We start from the raw sequence: 19,831 nt of genomic DNA, 5'->3' as shown, positions 1-19,831 counted from the left end.
ACACACACACACACACACACACACACACTAATGATGTTATGGTGATGTGACACAGTTGGAGGATGAAGTGCTGAGTCTGTTGCTGCAGTCAGTAGACATGCTGGCTGCTTGCTGATGGAGTGTACTGTGGCCCTGTTGATGTCACTCTCAGCAATGACTCCAAGAAGGGCATAGCAGAGTACCAGGTGTGTATTGTGATGAGGTGAATTGCATGGCTGTATTTTTCATTCTTTCTTCTGCGGTAAAAGAAAGTCAAAAGCATGCTCGTTCATCACTTTCTTGTCTTCCTGTAGTCATTTTCATTGCTTTTATATTCTTTTCACTAATTCTTCTCTCTTCCTCTACTTCCTACTGTCACTTTCATCTAACTTTTCTATTCATTTCACTAATTCTTTTCACCCTCTATTTCTTATAGCCATTTTCATTACTCTTTCTGATTCTCCTCTCTCACTCCATGTCTCACAGCCATTTTCATTGTCCTTTTCTAGTTCACTAATTCTTCTCACTTCCTCTGCTTCAAGATAACTGGACCACAGGAGCATGTTGCCACAGCTCTAGGGAAACTGTGCACATCCCTCAGCAGTAACATAGCCATCCCAGTAGTGACAGGATATTTGGATGCTCACTACAATGCAAGGAAAGTTTACGTCAAGGACCAGATCTTGCGCTGCTCTTGGAGAAACATTGTGCATCTCTTGAACGAGAGCGAGACTGGGGACCCTCTTCTAGATAATCGGAATGGTTCTGAAGTTAGCCTTGTGTCTTCTGTCCCTAAGGATCCTCCAGTCCTTGCATCTCCCCTTTGGCACCATATTTTGTGCTGCTCTCAGAAAAACGTGCTTCTCTGGAATGAAACTGAGAGTGAGGATGGTGTTTCAGGTGCTGGGAATAGTACTGAACTTAGTCTCATTTCTGGTGTCCCTGTGCATCTCCCAGTCCTTATATTAATATTAGTGATGTCTTGCTAACTCTCATGCCGTCTCACTCAGTTTAGTACAATTGTTTACTGCAAGTTTAGAGTTTAGTTTTCAATGTAAGGTCACTGATAGTAAAAGGAGTGGTTGAATGCTTCTCTTTCTCATCTTGTCTTCCTTTTCCTTGTCCTCTTCCTCTTTTACCTGCATTTCTCTCATTCTCTACCTCCTGGTCTTTTCCTTCATTCTCTCTCTCTCTCTCTCTCTCTCTCTCTCTCTCTCTCTCTCTCTCTCTCTCTCTCTCTCTCTCTCTCTCTCTCTCTCTCTCTCTCTCTCTCTCTCTCTCTCTCTCTCTCTCTCTCTCTCTCTCTCTCTCTCTCTCTCTCTCTCTCTCTCTCTCTCTCTCTCTCTCTCTCTGGGAACTGTTTTAAAAGAGGAGTTTGGTTTTTATGATTGGTTGATTGATGATGCAGAATACTATTAACTATTTCCTGAATCAAAAAAAAATGTCCTTGAAAATCCCATCAACTTCCATAAGGACTGTTTTCATGATAACGAGTCAGGTTCTCATAGGTGTTTCTTCTGGTGATGCAGAATACTTGTTAAACTATCACCAGAATCATGAAGTACCCTTGAAAATTCCAGTAAGTATTTCTAAAGGTCACTGAGATGGTCCAGATAGTCCAGTGACTGTGTTTTGTTGTTTTCTTGTGTATATTTTGTCTTTCATTCCACATAGTTCTCTTGTTTCTTCTCAGGATCAAAAAATATTGATTGAGATACTGGGGAGGGATGTGAGTACATGCCCAAGGTGAGGCCCAGATCTTTAAGAGGTGAGTAAGAGAGAGAGAGAGAGGTGTGTGTGTGTGTGTGTGTGTGTGTGTGTGTGTGTGTGTGTGTGTGTGTGTGTGTGTTTTATGCACAGACAGAAAACACATGCATTTTTTGTATCATTTCAACATTTTCCTCTTCTCAACTTTCCTGTTGCCCTTCCAAATATCCAGCTTTTCTTTGATCCTTTAGTGAAAAATCTCCCTTTCCTTAACTCTGTTGTATCCCCACAATATCCAGCCTGTTTGTCACTGCAATAATGGATATTTTCTGTGTATTTCCTCCAGAATCTATTTATCCAAGAACAACTTGTCAACAATTCCTGTAAATGTCATCATCAGTGAGGTCAGTGTTAGATACCAACTTGCTGCTCAGGTGTCTGTTGTACCTGCTGGCTGGCATCTCCACTTTGTCTCTCCTGGTAACCAAGTCTGTATGTGTATGTGTATCTATTAATTTATTTCTGTGTGTATTGTGTCTGTCTATCTGTGTGAATGTGGAGAGTTTGGGGTGAATCTTGCTTGATACCTGATGGGGATGGATTGCTGTGTGCCTCTCAGTGAAGCAGCCTGTCAGTCCAGATGGCATTTGACAGCTGTTTCTCACTCCACATATTTACACAAAGGTGCTGACAGATTAGCAGCAGGAGTGGGAACTGCAGTGGCTGTAACTCACATGACTTCACTGGTACCAATCCAGACCACCTGGCTTCCCCAGGGACAGGCTTGTGTCACCCTGACCTTACCTCTACCTATACATCTACCACTGCACTACATTTGGAATCTGGTTGAGTACATGTACTCAGACTCAAGCCTGATATGTGTGTGTGTGTGTGTGTGTGTGTGTGTGTGTGTGTATCTCTGTTGAAATCAAGTCATTGTTGTGTCTTGGAGGGAATAAGAGTGTGTATGTGACTATCTATCTATTTGTCTTTATCCATCTATCTATCTATTTGTGTTTAAATAAAGTTGTTGGTAGCATCTGAGGGAATGAGAGGAGTGTGAGCTCAGTATGATGTGCAAGGAGTTTATGGATGTTTTAACATTTTGTAATATAAGTATTTATTAGTGTGCATATCTTTTTTAGCATGCAAGATTTTAATACCTTACTTTATCATTTTGTCTGCATCTAACATACAGTCTCTCTCTCTCTCTCTCTCTCTCTCTCTCTCTCTCTCTCTCTCTCTCTCTCTCTCTCTCTCTCTCTCTCTCTCTCTCTCTCTCTCTCTCTCTCTCTCTCTCTCTCTCTCTCTCTCTCTCTCTCTCTCTCTCTCTCTCTCTCTCTCTCTCTCTCTCTCTCTCTCTCTCTCTCTCTCTCTCTCTCTCTCTCTCTCTCTTCACCAACTCTCCTTACAGGCTTGGTGGTGTATCCTGAAAATTTGGATATCCAGGAGAACTCTGTCACCAAGAACGTGCAAATGAATGTCATTGGGTGGCTGATGGCAGCTCCTCAAGTGAACCCAGAGGTGAGGGAGGCTATCACTGGGTCTTGGAGGGAGCAGGGAAGCAGGGGTTAGAGTGAAGATGTTTAGAAAAGAGGGATGCAGCACTGTGGTTGTGAAGAGTAGCCATCATTTTCATTTTAAGGGTGTTTTAAAGCTATTTGGCTTGTAGTGCAGTGGTCACTGAGACTATCCCTTTCCACTGGGGACCCAAAATAAGAATAAAGACAGACTTCATATTCTGAGTGTTAATGGAAGTAAGAATAATAATCAGAAATAGCAACCATTATCACTATCATCAGTTTCTTCATGTCAAGCTTGATAAAGTTAGATTTAAAAAAGAAATAGGAAGGAACTGGTTCTCAGATTGAGTGATAAATGAATTAAATAGACTCAGTAGTTAGGTTAGTGCTGAGTCATTAGGGAGCTTTAAAAGATTAGACAAATTTATGCATGAGGATGATAGTGAAAATAGGTAAGCACATTTCATGCAGGGATTGCCATGTGTAGACCAGACGGCTTTTTGCAGTTTCCCTTGTGTTCTTACAATTATTATACCACTGATATGATGCCACAACACAATGGTAATGGTGGTGATGGTGTGTTCCCGAGTGATGCAGGTGATAATGGGGCTTGATATGAGTGTCGAGGGCATGGAGGGTCCCGTCACCTTTGCTCCTTTGACCTCTGGCTCTTCTAAAAAGGGAGTTGCATCCTTCACGGTATTTTTATGTCTGATGGTGTGTAGTAGTAAGGATTATCCAAGATTGGAGAAGTGTCTTGGGACCTTCCTCATGAAAAAATTTGTAATAGGGAAAAGAAAATACAGAAGCAAGCAGGGAGTTCCAGAGTTTACTGGTGAAAAGGATGAAAAATTGTTAATAATGGTGAATGCTTGTATTGGAGAGGTGGACCACCACCATCACCACTACTTATTCTCCACAGATCACTGGGCTAAAGTACAGCATGATGGGTGCCTTGGAGAAGCTATGCCTTGAGTTGAAGGCTGCAGTTACCATCAGAAAAGAGCAAAGCTGCAACAAGTCATCCAAGTACTTTGTCAAGAAGGTTTATGTTGAAGGCAACCTCCTGCACTGCTCTCAGGAGAGCAGTGGGACTCATGACTGCCTCCAAGACCCACAGAGGATTGGAAGGCATAAATTCAATCTTGGATAACTATTGACATTTAAAAACTGGTGACTCCACTTGTCAGATTGTAGGTGGGAAAGTTTTAAGGTTGACTGATGGGAACATCGTTGATCTTAATTCTTTTTTGGTAAAGTACTGTAAATCACATGCATGTGAAATTTTGAATGGATGAAATAGCATGAATGGTATTGTAGTTGAATTGTTCTTTGTAGCTAGAAAAAAAAATTAGGGTTGATTGATGGGGAAACTATTGTTCAAAATGCTTTTATTGTAAACTAGATCATGTACATAGTTGTGAAATTTTTTTTGGAAATGAAATAGCATGAATGATATTGTAGTTGTTAGTGTTGTACTATGGGTAAACCACTGGAAAAAATGTAGTAGTTATGAACAAAATTGGATTAACTAAACATCACTGAGGTTGTAGTTGTGAAATTTTGGTGTAAATTAATGTAAACAATGAAATACTTACTTAACCATTAAAGTTTTAATCTTATATTATTAGGAGTCATTGGAAATTAGCTAAAATAAACACTCTTACATCATCTTAACCCTATAATGACTAACCAACTTTCCTCTCAAATCATGGCATAGTTTTAACACAAGTAAACGGTGCACAGCTTTGCCAAATGTTCTCATAAATCTGTGTTGTAAATATAGTCTTCATCAAGCATTATTGTTGTGCAAGTTATCATTGCTGTCATGTGTTGTTTTAAGGAGACACTGATTTTGCAGTTTTTTTTTCAGTTTTCTGTGCATGTGTTCTAGTATCCTCTGCATTCTTTCTTGTCATTCTTTCACACTCAGAGCTAAATGCATTGAACTAACATTCCCATTTCTATTATTCAGCAACTCATGAAATTAACACCAGAGCAGTTTGGTATGTTATGGAAACTCAGAGAGAGAGAGAGAGAGAGAGAGAGAGAGAGAGAGAGAGAGAGAGAGAGAGAGAGAGAGAGAGAGAGAGAGAGAGAGAGAGTCCTTTTTTTCTCCTCTTCTCTCTCATGTCATGGCCCAGGACAGGGTGGCGTCCTTGGAACATCGTAATTTGCATTCCCTAATCACAGACAAATGTGCCTCCTCACTCACTCCTCCATGTTGGAAAAAATAATTGCATTAATGAACATGTCTTGCACTTTATCATCATTACTTTTTATTATCATTATTATTATTATTATTATTATTATTATTGTTATTATTATTATTATTATTACTACTACATTTACAGTAGTTTCTCACTGTTAGCAGTTTAATAAGTGTAGCCAAACCAACGTCAAAAGTGAAATTTGCCAAACGTGAATTGTACTATAAATGGGAAAATTATTCATTAGTCTTTGGCAAGGCCTGTGTTCACCCTTTTGACTTGCATTTGAAAGCAAAGACATTATACATGAAACATTAACAGCAATATAGAATACAATAGATAATAATAGATGACAGATGTTATTTACCTTTAATTATTTATAGTTAAGCCTGGTGAGAGGAGCGAGTGTGGTAATTGTGTAGGTGCACTATTAATATTTGGCACCCAAACCAGTGTCATCCATATCCAAGTGTCCATGCCCTTCTGGCTCCCTCAACCCTCCACCACTTGTAGAGGCTGCACTCCTGGGGACAAACACCAAAGATGTGGTTAATTGCAGCAAAAAAACAGTAAGATGGTTGTTGGGAGGTTAACAAAAATCAAACAATGCAACTGGATCAACACCATTCTGTTACGTCAGCGAGTGGCACACCAAAAGTGGATCTGATGTGCCAGTTTGGGTGTTGGTACCAGTTCAAACCTATTGCCAAACTGAAACAAGAGGGACCACTGTATATCTCCATCAATCTCCAGCAATCTCTCTCTCTCTCTCTCTCTCTCTCTCTCTCTCTCTCTCTCTCTCTCTCTCTCTCTCTCTCTCTCTCTCTCTCTCTCTCTCTCTCTCTCTCTCTCTCTCTCTCTCTCTCTCTCTCTCTCTCTCTCTCTCTCTCTCTCTCTCTCTCTCTCTCTCTCTCTCTCTCTCTCTCTCTCTCTCTCTCTCTCTCTCTCTCTCTCTCTCTCTCTCTCTCTCTCTCTCTCTCTCTCTCTCTCTCTCTCTCTCTATATATATATATATATATATATATATATATATATATATATATATATATATATATATCTCTCTCTCTCTCTCTCTCTCTCTCTCTCTATATATATATTCTCTCTCTCTCTCTCTCTCTCTCTCTCTCTCTATATATATATTCTCTCTCTCTCTCTCTCTCTCTCTCTCTCTCTCTCTCTATATATATATATTCTCTCTCTCTCTCTCTCTCTCTCTCTCTCTCTCTCTCTCTCTCTCTCTCTCTCTCTCTCTCTCTCTCTATATATATATATATATATATATATATATATATATATATATATATATATATATTCTCTCTCTCTCTCTCTCTCTCTCTCTCTCTCTCTCTCTCTCTCTCTCTCTCTCTCTCTCTCTCTCTCTCTCTCTCTCTATATATATATATATATATATATATATATATATATATATATATATATATATATATATATATATATATATATATATATATATATATATATATATATATATATATATATATATATATATATATATATAGTAGACACCTGCCGAAACGATAATTACTCCCAGTGAGGTCTAAAGCACTGTTCAGGGGGTGCTGTGAACTTATCATTAAACCCAGCTGTGACCTCACTGAACGTTTCCCTTTGTGTCTCACAACACAAGGGGGTAGTCACAGCCTGCCCTCTAAAGACAACTCTCTTCCTCCACACAAAACTACAAGCACCTAATAACACACACACCCTTCACTCAAAAAATTTTAAAATCATGGCGACTCCTACACCAGCCTCGGAGTCCCCATCTGGGGAGGGGACCATAAATGTCCCCAGGTCGGACTGCCTTTCCGTCGACGACCCTAAGTGTCTTGACACCCCCTCAACTTTTTCTTCATTAACTTCTGCAACATTCGCGGTCTAAGATCTAATTTTCAATCTGTAGAACACCACCTCTCCTCTTCTAAACCTCATCTTCTTTTCCTCACTGAAACTCAGGTGTCTGAGGCAACTGACAGTAGCCCCTTTTCTGTTCCCTCCTACTTTCTCTATCCTCATTTTCGATCCAAAGCTGGATGCTGCGTTTATGTGCGCAATGACTTAACCTGCTCTCGTGCCCACGCTCTTGAATCTTCCGAGTTTTCCACCATCTGGCTACGACTACAGAGTCATTCTCATACTAAATTTATCTGTGCTGTATACCTCTCTCCTAACTCCTCTGACTATAAGAAATTCTTTGACTACTTAACTTCCAAAGTGGAGCACATTCTGACCCTCTTCCCTTTTGCAGAGATCTCCATTCTTGGAGACTTCAATGTTCACCACCAGCTTTGGCTTTCCTCTCCCTTCACTGACCATCCTGGTGAACTAGCCTACAACTTTGCTATCCTCCATGACCTAGAGCAACTGGTGCAACACCCTACTCGTATTCCTGACCGTCTTGGAGATACGCCCAACATTCTTGACCTTTTCCTGACCTCTAATCCTTCTGCTTATGCTGTCACCCTTTCTTCTCTGTTGGGCTCCTCCGATCACAATCTCATATCTTTATCTTGTCCTATCACTCCAATCCCTCCTCAGGATCCCCCTAAGCGAAGGTGCCTCTGGCGTTTTGCCTCTGCTAGTTGGGGGGACCTGAGGCGGTATTTTGCTGATTTTCCTTGGAATGACTACTGCTTCCATGTCAGAGACCCGTCTTTGTGTGCTGAGCGCATAACAGAGGTGATAGTGTCTGGCATGGAGGCGTACATTCCTCACTCTTTTTCTCGTCCTAAACCTTCTAAACCTTGGTTTAACACAGCTTGTTCTCGTGCTATACATGATAGAGAGGTGGCCCACAAAAGGTACTTAAGCCTTCCTTCACCAGAATCTCATGCACTTTATATTTCTGCCCGGAACCATGCCAAGTCTGTTCTCCAACTAGCCAAAAACTCCTTCATTAACAGAAAATGTCAAAACCTTTCAAGATCTAACTCCCCTCATGATTTCTGGCATCTAGCCAAAAATATCTCCAATAACTTTGCTTCTTCTTCTTTCCCTCCTCTACTTCAACCAGATGGCACCACTGCTATCACATCTATTTCTAAAGCTGAACTCTTTGCTCAAACCTTTGCTAAAAACTCTACCTTGGACGATTCTGAGCTTGTTCCTCCCTCTCCTCCACCCTCTGACTACTTCATGCCTCGTATTAAAATTCTTCGTAATGATGTTTTCCATGCCCTCGCTGGCCTAAACCCTCGGAAGGCTTATGGACCTGATGGGGTCCCTCCTATTGTTCTCCGAAACTGTGCCTCCGTGCTTGCACCTTGCCTAGTCAAACTCTTTCAGCTCTGTCTGTCAACATCTACCTTTCCTTCTTGCTGGAAGTTTGCCTACATTCAACCTGTTCCTAAAAAGGGTGACCGCTCTAATCCCTCAAACTACCGTCCTATTGCTTTAATTTCCTGCTTATCTAAAGTTTTTGAATCTATCCTCAACAGGAAGATTCTTAAACATCTATCACTTCACAACCTTCTATCTGATCGCCAGTATGGGTTCCGTCAAGGCCGCTCTACTGGTGATCTTCTGGCTTTCCTTACTGAGTCTTGGTCATCCTCTTTTAGAGACTTTGGTGAAACTTTTGCTGTTGCCTTGGACATATCAAAAGCCTTTGATAGAGTCTGGCACAAAGCCTTGATTTCCAAACTACCCTCCTACGGTTTCTATCCTTCTCTCTGTAACTTCATCTCAAGTTTCCTTTCTGACCGTTCTATTGCTGCTGTGGTAGACGGTCACTGTTCTTCTCCTAAATCTATTAACAGTGGTGTTCCTCAGGGTTCTGTCCTGTCACCCACTCTCTTCTTATTATTCATTAATGATCTTCTAAACCAAACTTCTTGTCCTATCCACTCCTATGCTGATGATACCACCCTGCACTTTTCCACGTCTTTTCATAGACGTCCAACCCTTCAGGAGGTAAACATATCACGCAGGGAAGCCACAGAACGCCTGACTTCTGATCTTTCTAAAATTTCTGATTGGGGCAGAGCAAACTTGGTATTGTTCAATGCCTCAAAAACTCAATTCCTCCATCTATCAACTCGACACAGTCTTCCAGACAACTATCCCCTCTTCTTCAATGACACTCAACTGTCCCCCTCTTCTACACTGAACATCCTCGGTCTGTCCTTTACTTATAATCTGAACTGGAAACTTCACATCTCATCTCTAGCTAAAACAGCTTCTATGAAGTTAGGTGTTCTGAGACGTCTCCGCCAGTTTTCTCACCCCCCAGCTGCTAACTCTGTACAAGGGCCTTATCCGTCCATGTATGGAGTATGCTTCACATGTCTGGGGGGTTCCACTCATACTGCTGTTCTAGACAGGGTGGAATCAAAAGCTTTTCGTCTCATCAACTCCTCTCCTCTAACTGACTGTCTTCAGCCTCTCTCTCACCGCCGCAATGTTGCATCTCTAGCTGTCTTCTACCGCTATTTTCATGCTAACTGCTCTTCTGATCTTGCTAACTACATGCCTCCCCTCCTTCCGCGGCCTCGCTGCACAAGACTTTCTTCTTTCTCTCACTCCTATTCTGTCCACCTCTCTAACGCAAGAGTTAACCAGTATTCTCAATCATTCATCCCTTTCTCTGGTAAACTCTGGAACTCCTTGCCTGCTTCTGTATTTCCACCTTCCTATGACTTGAATTCCTTTAAGAGGGAGGTTTCAAGACCACTGCTTTGACCCTTTTAAGGGACTGGCATTTCAGTGGGCATTTTTTTTTATTAGATTTTTGTTGCCCTTGGCCAGTATCCTTCCTACATAAAAAAAAAAAATATATATATATATATATATATATATATATATATATATATATATATATATATATATATATATATATATATATATATATATATATATATATATATATATATATATATATATATATATATATATATATATATAAACTTTTCAGTAATAAACATTTAGTGTGCAAAAATTTTTAGTACATCTATAGTAACTTGTGTCTTCCTTACAAGTGGTGTCATCCACTATTCTTTCTCTCCCCTCTTAAAAAAGTGGGAAAAGGAAGACTGCTGGACCATACCACCACAAGTTATAACAACAAAAAAAGGTTCATACAAACTTTACTCTGCTGCATGGACTGTATCAGCTTGTATTCAGGCAGGTCAAGTTGGGCGATACAAGTGTGTGCTGGAAGGAAGCTGTCATCTGCTGGCTTTTGGATTGTCAACTTGGAAGCCTGGGTGTGTGTGCGTGTGTGTCTAAGAGAATCAGTTTGAGTGAGTAGTGGGAGGGAGTTTTTGATTATGTGAGAGTAAAAGAAGGGGTTTTGTAATGAGAGAGAGAGAGAGAGAGAGAGAGAGAAAAAAAAATTGTGTGTGTAGGAGAGAGAATACAAGAAATTATTTCTATTAAATTTATTACTATTATTCTAAATTTATTCATATTTCAGAGGAATGACTGACAGAAGAGACGAAGGAAGAAAAGAGGAGGAAGAATATATAAGAAAGGAAGGAAGAGAAGAGGGGGACATGAGAAGGATGAGATAAAGGAGAGAGAGAGAGAGATGAAGGAGTATTGGACTCACTCACTCACTCACTCACTCACTCACTCACTCACTCACTCACTCACTCACTCACTCACTCACTCACTCACTCACTCACTCACTCACTCACTCACTCACTCACTCACTCACTCACTCACTCACTCACTCACTCACTCACTCACTCACTCACTCACTCACTCACTCACTCACTCTCTCTCTCTCTCTCTCTCTCTAACCCACCCACAGACCCCTAGTATGTCCCACACAGTCACTCTTCACAGACTCTCACACGAGTCTCTCTCTCTCTCTCTCTCTCTCACCAACCCACCCACAGACCCCTAGTATGTCCCACACAGTCACTCTTCACAGACTCTCACATGAGAGAGAGAGAGAGAGAGAGAGAGAGAGAGAGAGAGAGAGAGAGAGAGAGAGAGAGAGAGAGAGAGAGAGAGAGAGAGAGAGAGAGTGTTACTGATTGTGAGAATTATCATTATTATTATCATGTTCAAAATGTATTATTTATATTTTCATTGTTTTTTTTCAGAAGTGATAGAAAGAAGGAAGATTTCTCGAGAAGATAGATGATAATAAGGAGGGAAGAAAGAGAAGGAGAGAGAGAGAGAGAGAGAGAAGACAACAAAGAAGGAAGAGGACATGAGAGAAGAATGAGTATAATAGAAGAGGAAGAAAAAAAGAAGAAATGAAAGATAGAAGAGATAAATAAAAAAAATAAATTCTCCCCCCTGCCCCCTTCTCTCTCTCTCTCTCTCTCTCTCTCTCTCTCTCTCTCTCTCTCTCTCTCTCTCTCTCTCTCTCTCTCCCACAACCCACAGTATGTCTCCCACAGTATGTTGACAAACCCAGTCACTCCCCACAGCCTCTCACAAATATACCTCTCTCTCTCTCTCTCTCTCTCTCTCTCTCTCTCTCTCTCTCTCTCTCTCTCTCTCTCTCTCTCTCTCTCTCTCTCACCATGCCTAAGAGAGGAACCTGGTCAGTCCCTGTGAGAAATTTTGCAACATTTTCTGTCCAAGCAATAGTTCATGAAAGACTTCCCAAACAGTACAAATGACTGGATGGTCTGGGAAGTATTCACTCTGGAAATACAGTGAGGGGTTAATGAAAGGAAGAATATTGGAAAATGTGTGTTAATTTAGATTCATGTGATGTGTGGATGGAAGGACTGGGTGAATATAGACAGCAGAAGAGGTGAGGAGTGTATACTAACTAAAGACAGGAAGTGAAGGACTGGATAAATATTAGACAGAAGAGGTGATAGAAGCAATGGACTAGATATACAGAGATAAGGAAGGGCTGGATAAATATTAGACGAGGTGATAGAGGCAAAGAAGGACTAGATATGTAGAGACAAGGAAGGGCTGGATAAATATTAAAGGAGGTGACAGAGGCAAAGACTACACTAATAATGAAATAAAGATAAAATGAATAACAGAGGGAGGATGAAAGAGCGAAGAACTAAAATGGATAATAAACAGGTGGAAACACCTACAAACAAGCCTATCAACACCCAAACACCCCTAACACACACACACACACCCCAGCTCCTCCAGTGTGAAAGATATTCATGTATAAGCAAGTCATTTTAGCCCACAATCCAAACACTTCGCCCCTGACCTGACGTACCAGCACACACACTCACTGCTGTGTTGCCGGTTTTGCTGGACGTGTCATTCCTGATTGCTGTCCGTTCATTTTGGCCTAAAACCTTCATGCTTCATCCTTCACTTCCTGTTGTAAAACTGTTGTAAAGAAGGGAGAGTTTTTGTTGCAACATGAATTCCAAATCAGATTCAGTACTTTTATGAAATCTTTCAAGACGACAACCCTGATATTGAACTCCATCACCACACACACACACACACACACACACACACACACACACACACACACACACACACACCAGTTACAATGCTTACTTCAGTGTACACTCTTCACTCCTTTAGAGATGAGTGAATGAGTGAACAGTGAATAAATCTGTTAATAAGCACACTGTGTTTTGGTGCAAAGAATCAGACGAATGAGTGAACAGTGAATAAATCTGTTAATAAGCACACTGTGTTTTGGTGCAAAGAATCAGACACTGGCGTATTTTCACTGCCGTTCGCCATTCATGTCCAACGGAAGGTTTGTGGTCTGCCTTCACCATAGTCTTCCTGGCACTTACAAATCAGGGCCACAAACTGAGAAGAGCATTAGAGTACTTGGAAGGAAACCACTGGGAAGATCTTGAGATGGTGTGTGGAGGAAGGCATGACAACACTTGACAATAAGGAAGAAATTGTCTACAGCTGCAAGTGGAAGATACTCAAGGGCTGTCCAACCCCAGAAGGGAAATTATGGACAAATAATGATGTAATGAAAGGCACACCTGAATGGACTGCTGGCCAGCTGAGGTCTCTTGAATGCTCCTCTTCCTCCTCTTGGTTTTACTCCCAGCGTGGTGGCACTGACGTCATGTCTCCCAGTCGGTCTGTGGTGTCTGAAGGAGAAACAGCATAATAAGAGTAGTGAGGAAACTGACAATACTTAAAGGTAGTAGTTTCATTGCACAATGCCCTGGGACTTTATAGTGTGCAGCATGAGTCCTCTAACACAGACAGAAAAGAAAGAATTGCACTCCACAATTCACTGGGACACACTCACATCTAAGAGCCATCTATCACACACACACACACACACACACACACACACACACACACACACACACACACATCAACGACGCCCTCACTGACACCCCCCATCGCTGGAAGTATGTGGACGACTGCACCGTGGACGTCCCAGTTTCCACCAAGAACCCGGACTACTTGCCACTGCAAGCAATTCTGGAGCGACTGCAGACGTGGACGGAGGAGAGCAGGATGACCATCAACCACAGCAAAACTGTGGTAATGCATTTCTGTTCCTCCTCTGTACCAGTGCCCCCTCCCCGGCTCACAGTGGGCCCTCACCCCCTCCAGGTGGTCCAATGTGCCAAGCTTCTCAGAGTCACGGTGGACGACCAGCTGACCTGGAAGCAGCATGTCGCCAGCACCATAAGATCAGCTACCTACAGGCTGTACATGCTGCGCAGACTCAGGTCGCTGGGGACGCCGACAGATGAGTTAAGGGGGGTGTACCTTACCTTCATCCTCCCCAAACTCATGTACGCCTCCCCAGCGTAGTCCTCCTCCCTCACACACACTCAACAGCTACAGCTAGAGAGTGTGCAGAAAAGGGCGTGCAGGGTCATCCTTGGCCCTGCATACACCACTTACGAAGAAGCCCTGACCACCCTGAGTCTGTCCAGAATATCCACCAGGCACCGAGAGGCTCTGGAGAAGTTTGGAAGGGGACTACTGCATCATCCACGTTTCAGAAACATGCTGCCGCCTGACGCGCCTCGCCCGGTCCGTGCCACCAGACACCATAAAAAAATAACGCCCCTGAAGGCGCCGCACACAGACCGGTACAGACTCACTGCGATTCCCACCATGGTGCGAGCCATCAATCATTAGTATTTCCCTCCTAGATTAGACTTACCTTTTGGATTAATGTTAAGTTTTTCCCCATCCCCTATGTACATTTTCAGTTTGTTAACTGCCTAAATAATAAACCGTTTATTATTATTATTGTTATTATTACACACATACACACACACACACACACACACACACAAATACAAGGAGTCCCATTCCATACTTCACTGCACTACAGGACACGCATCAAGGTGGTGCAGGTCTCCTCTTTTACATACACACACGAGGGAGACACGTTGGGGCCGAGGTTCACATTCTTAAGTGCTTTGTCCTCTCATCAGAGGTACCTTCAGAGGTCAGAGAGACAATCAGCAAGGTTCTGAAGGGTGCTTGTCTCACTGATGGTGTAGCAGCCTCAACAAACTACCTCTTGAATCATGACAACACTTCAAATTCCCACTGACCTCCACTACAACTTGCTAAAAGTAACCACCAAGAATGAAACACTCACAAATAAGGCCTTGCACAAACAAGGGGTTAACAACATTACAACTATCACTAGAATCACGAAAACACTCTTGAAAATCCTATCAATCTCTACTCCAGGCTGCTAAAGCAAGCCGAGACAATGGCACACTAAAACCTGAGAAGGCCAAATGTCACAAGTACTACTCTGGCTCCCCAGAGCACCTCCATGCGCTCCTTCATGGTGCAGGCGTGACAGGCAGAGACACAGCCCAGGTGGTGGCTGGATGGCACTACTCACAATCACCTGCCACCAGAGTGTTGTACAGCTATTTCATCAGGACAATTCATACACAACTGTTGCAAACAAACTCTAAAAGCTTGATGCTTCATTGCTGATGTGATGTACATATACACTCATGAAACTGTTGCAAAGTAGGTACAGCAATTGTTGCAACAGGGCAATTTTAAACTGAATTAAATCTTTCAAGATAACAAAATATATTATTCAGCTTCATCACAAGACACACATGCCACCTTTCCCCACACACCAGTAGCTGCATGGATGGACTGATGAGAAAGTTGTGTGTGTGTGTGTGTGTGCAGAGGTGATGCAGGAATTTATGGCCGAGTCAGACACCACCAGACACAGAGATGGGACACCACCACCATAGCCCCCCCTCCTGTACATGACAACTAGGTACACACACACACACACACACACACACACACCTTGACCTCTTTCACAATGATCACCTTTCACCAACAGTCTGATGAACAAGGTCACTGTGACCACTGTGACTGTGTGCTGACAAACCCAAGTGTTGAATCCTGCAGTCGCTGCCACACATTGCAGAGCCCCGGTGAGGTGCGGCTCTTGCTCTTGAGTTAAGCAAGTCTCCCAGGTTTTCTTCTACTTGCTCTCTATGACATCACCTGTAGGGGGACACACACACATCAGTGCTCCCTGTCGCATTATGGGCATCACACAACTCACAAGTTAGGTCCACATTCACAAACCCTCAGCTTTCTTACTAAGACTATTTTCCAAGGCCACAGAGACAATCTGATGGGTTCCCAAGACTGTTTCTCCTGTTAATGAGGTAGAAATATTGTTAATCTCTCACTTGAACCATAAGCACACTTTTGATAAGTTACCTGTGTAACTTATCAAAAAGGGCCCATATTCAGAAATACTCTTCTTTCCTACCATGAATGAATATTTTCCAAAGCCACACACATGATCAGCCATGTTCCTAAGGCTGCTTCTCCTGTTAGTAAGTGGAAACATTGTTAATCTGTCACTGGAACCATAAACACATCCTTAGAAACTCTTACAACTTCAACTAGAGCCTCTGAAATGCAGCAGAGATGCAGCACATAAGTATGAATGAGTATGCTAATCAGTTCAGAGATTAACACAGCACTTCACAGCACAGAAGGCACAGCACAAATAATTTACGTGCACATCCATGAAAGGAAAAGGTTTAAAAGAAGCAGACTGTGCAACTCCCAGTCAGTATAGTGTGTGGGGATGCCTGTGGAAGAATACACATGCTTCAGAATGGTTTGGGAAATAGCAATGAGAGTGAACAAAAAGCAGCACAAGATCGATAGCTGGTCTCCTCACACCCTTATCTCTGGTACACAGCAGTCCCTGACTCCCCCAATCCCACATGGGGCAGCCCAGACAAGGTGCACACACACACACACACACACAAATTCATCTTGGCTGAAAGGAACTAGTGGTGTCCCACAGGGGTCAGTGTTGGGACCAATAATGTTTGTAATATATATAAATAACATAAACGAAGAAATAGATAGTTATATGAACTTATTTGCAGATGATGCTAAGCTGATGAGAAGGATAGAAAATGTAAATGACTGTATGGTAATGCAAGAAGATTTAAATAAGATGGAGTAAATATTGGCACATGGAATTCCATTTAAGTAAATGTAAAGTAATAGAGTTTGGTAAGAGAATACAATATACAATATTATTATGATATGGATGGTGTGGTTAAAAAAAATCAAAAGAGGAAGTGGATTTAGGAGTAACAGTCACTGAAAATTTGACTTTGGACAGACACACTAATACAATTACTAGAGAGATGATGAATTTGTTAAAAAGAGCAAGAATGGCATTCTCATATTTGGATAAAGGAATGATAAAAAAAGGTGTTGATTTCCAAGATAAGACCAAGGCTGGAATATGCGGCAGTGGTGTGGTCTCCTTATACAAAGAGGAATATTATAAAATTAAGAAACACAACAAGTACTACAAAGAACATCCAAACTAAGATAAGAACATTGCAAGGATATATGCACTAACAACAACACAAATGAAGAATGGAAAAAAATGGAGAGACAAAAGAGAAAAAATTAATCAACAACAGAAGAAGAAAAAAATACATTTATCTGGAGACTTTTGGGAGACAGAGTGAAGAAATGGTACCTAAAGTAAAATGAATGAAAACAAAGTAGAGAAAAACAGCACAAATGAATAACAAACTGTGATGCGTGCCAACGTAGACGGATTGATACACAGAAAACTGAACAGCAAAACTATTTAAAAGAGACAAACCCAAAGGCAGCATGTTTAGCAGCAACAGAGCTAAAAGAAGAAAACCAGACTAACAATAACTGCAATATGTGGGGAAGAGACAGGACTGCCAAAGGAGAAGGAGGTGTAGCATGTATGTGCAAGCATGTATAACAATGAAAAGAAATGGAAATCAAACAAATAGAGGACTTTAAGATAGCAAGAAATGAATATGTGAAAATAAGGCAAGAGGAAGAGAAAGGATAAGAAAAGGATGTAATTGGGAAGTGCAAGGAAGAACCAAAACTGTTCTACAGATTCATAAATAGAAAAAAATAAACTAAAAGAAAAAAAATAGAAAGGTTGAAGGATGGACATGAAACATATGAAGAACCAAAAGACACGACTGATTGAATTGCTAACTGAATTGCTAAACAAAAAGTTCCAGCAAGTTTTGACAGAAGAATCAGAATTTAAAGAACCACAAGACAAGAAGACAGAAAAGCAAATGTGGGAAATTACAGCAATGAAAGAAGTAGTTCATAGAATGATGGAGGAACTGGAAAAGGGAAAAGCAACAGGACCAGATGGAGTGAACCAGCACATGACATAATGAAGTGCTCACCATCAACGGGAAGAGTGCCCAAGGAATGCAAGAAAATGCGCATTGTGCCAGTTTATAAAAGTGGAAAGAAAGAAGAGCCACCAGACTGTAGACCAGTATCACTTACCAGCACAGTATGGAAGGTCTGTGAAAAACTGACAGAGAAGCACTGGACAGAAGTTGTAGAAAAACACAATATATATAACAGAAAAACAGTACAGCTTTAGACAAAAAGCAATCATATGTAACCAACCTGAACTTCTATTCAAGAGTGACTGACATAACACAGGAGAGGGATGGATGGGCAAACTGTGTGTATTTACATCTGAAAAAGTTTTTGGCAAAGTTCTCCACAAGTTTTTTTTTTTTTATGTAGGATGGGCACTGGCCAAGGGCAACAAAAAAATCCAATAAAAAAAATGCCCAATGAGATGCCAGTCCCATAAAAGGGTTCAAAAATTGAAAGATAAGCATCTTGAAACCTCCCTCTTGAAGGAATTCAAGTCATAGGAAGGTGGAAATACAGAAGTAGGCAGAGAGTTCCAGAGTTTACCAAAGGAATGAATGATTGAGAATGCTGGTTAACTCTTGCATTAGAGAGGTGGACAGAATAGGGGGTGAGAGAAAAAAGATAGTCTTGTGCAGCAAGGCCGCGGGAGGAGGGGAGGCATGCAGTTAGCAGGATCAGAAGAGCAGTTAGCATGAAAATAGCGGTAGAAGACAGCTAGAGATGCAGCATTGTGGTGATGAGAGAGAGGCTGAAGACAGTCAGTTAGAGGAGAGCTGACGACAAAAAGCTTCTGATTCCACGATGTCTAAAAGAGCAGTATGAGTGGAAGCCCCCCAGACATGTGAAGCACACTCCATATATGGACAGATAAGGCCCTAGTACAGAGTTAGCAGCTGGGGGGGTGAGAAAAACTGGAGGAGACATCTCAGAATGCCTAACTTCATAGAAGCTATTTTAGCTAGAGATGAGATGTGAAGTTTCTAGTTTAGATTAATAAGAAAAAGAGAGACCAAGGGTGTTCAATGTAGAAAGGGGGGACAGTTGAGTGTCAATGAAGAGGAAGGGATAGTTGTCTGGAAGGTTATGTTGAGTTGATAGATGAATGAATTGAGTTTTTGAGGCATTGAACAATACCAAGTTTGCTCTGCCCCAATCAGAAATTTTAGAAAGATCAGAAGTCAGGCATTCTGTGGTTTCCCTGCATAAGCTGTTTGCTTCCTGAAGGGTTTGACATCTACAAAAAGACGTGCAAAAGTGCAGGGTGGTATCATCAGCATAAGAGTGGAAAGGACAAGACGTTTGGTTTAGAAGGTCATTGATGAATATTCAATGAGTGTTCCGTGGTGTTCCCTGATGAACACCACTGTTAATAGATTTAGGAGAAGAACAGTGACCGTCTACCACAGCAGCAATAGAATGGTGAGAAAGGAAACTTGAGATGAAGTTACAGAGAGAGGGATAGAAGCCATAGGAGGATAGTTTGGAAATCAAAGCTTTGTGTCAGACTCTATCAAAAGCTTTTGATATGTCTAAGGCAACAGCAAAAGTTTCACCAAAATCTCTAAAAGAGGATGACCAAGACTCAGTAAGGAAAGCCAGATCACCAGTAGAGTGGCCTTGACAGAATCCATACATAATGGTGATCAGATAGAAGGTTGTAAAGTGATAGATGTTTAAGAATCTTTCTGTTGAGGATAGAATCAAAAATTTTAGATAGGCAGGAAATTAAATCAACAAGACGTAGTTTGAGGGATTAGAACAGTCACACTTTTTAGGAACAGGCTGAATGTAGGC

At 41.5% G+C, this 19,831-nt stretch overlaps 1 protein-coding gene across 4 annotated transcripts; it reads left to right on the top strand.

The window, feature by feature from the left end:
• Window positions 1–42: 42 nt before the first annotated feature.
• Window positions 43–4,881, top strand: LOC135095433 (uncharacterized). Of its 4 annotated transcripts, none has more exons than XM_063996271.1 (5): window positions 43–185; window positions 1,673–1,747; window positions 2,033–2,184; window positions 3,101–3,210; window positions 4,132–4,881. In XM_063996271.1, the coding sequence occupies exons 3-5, from the start codon at window positions 2,181–2,183 to the stop codon at window positions 4,360–4,362; spliced, it is 345 nt and encodes a 114-aa protein (XP_063852341.1). In that variant the 5' UTR covers window positions 43–185; window positions 1,673–1,747; window positions 2,033–2,180; the 3' UTR covers window positions 4,363–4,881. The 4 variants fall into 4 exon arrangements, with proteins under 4 accessions (XP_063852341.1, XP_063852343.1, XP_063852342.1 ...); XM_063996273.1 differs by having other exon boundaries at window positions 522–1,747; window positions 2,033–2,166; XM_063996272.1 differs by having other exon boundaries at window positions 522–1,747; window positions 2,033–2,178.
• Window positions 4,882–19,831: the final 14,950 nt, after the last annotated feature.

The sequence above is a fragment of the Scylla paramamosain genome, chromosome 49, assembly GCF_035594125.1.
Source record: "Scylla paramamosain isolate STU-SP2022 chromosome 49, ASM3559412v1, whole genome shotgun sequence".
In the NCBI taxonomy this organism is placed as follows: Eukaryota; Metazoa; Arthropoda; class Malacostraca; order Decapoda; family Portunidae; genus Scylla; species Scylla paramamosain.
The sequence above is the reverse complement of the archived record's forward strand: the minus strand, read 5'-3'. Positions and strand labels throughout refer to the sequence as shown.

Excerpts from the sequence above, each read along its gene's own strand:
- LOC135095433 (XM_063996271.1), top strand. Across the intron at positions 3,211-4,131 it reads CTCCTCAAGTGAACCCAGAG|ATCACTGGGCTAAAGTACAG; the intron begins GTGAGGGAGGCT and ends TATTCTCCACAG.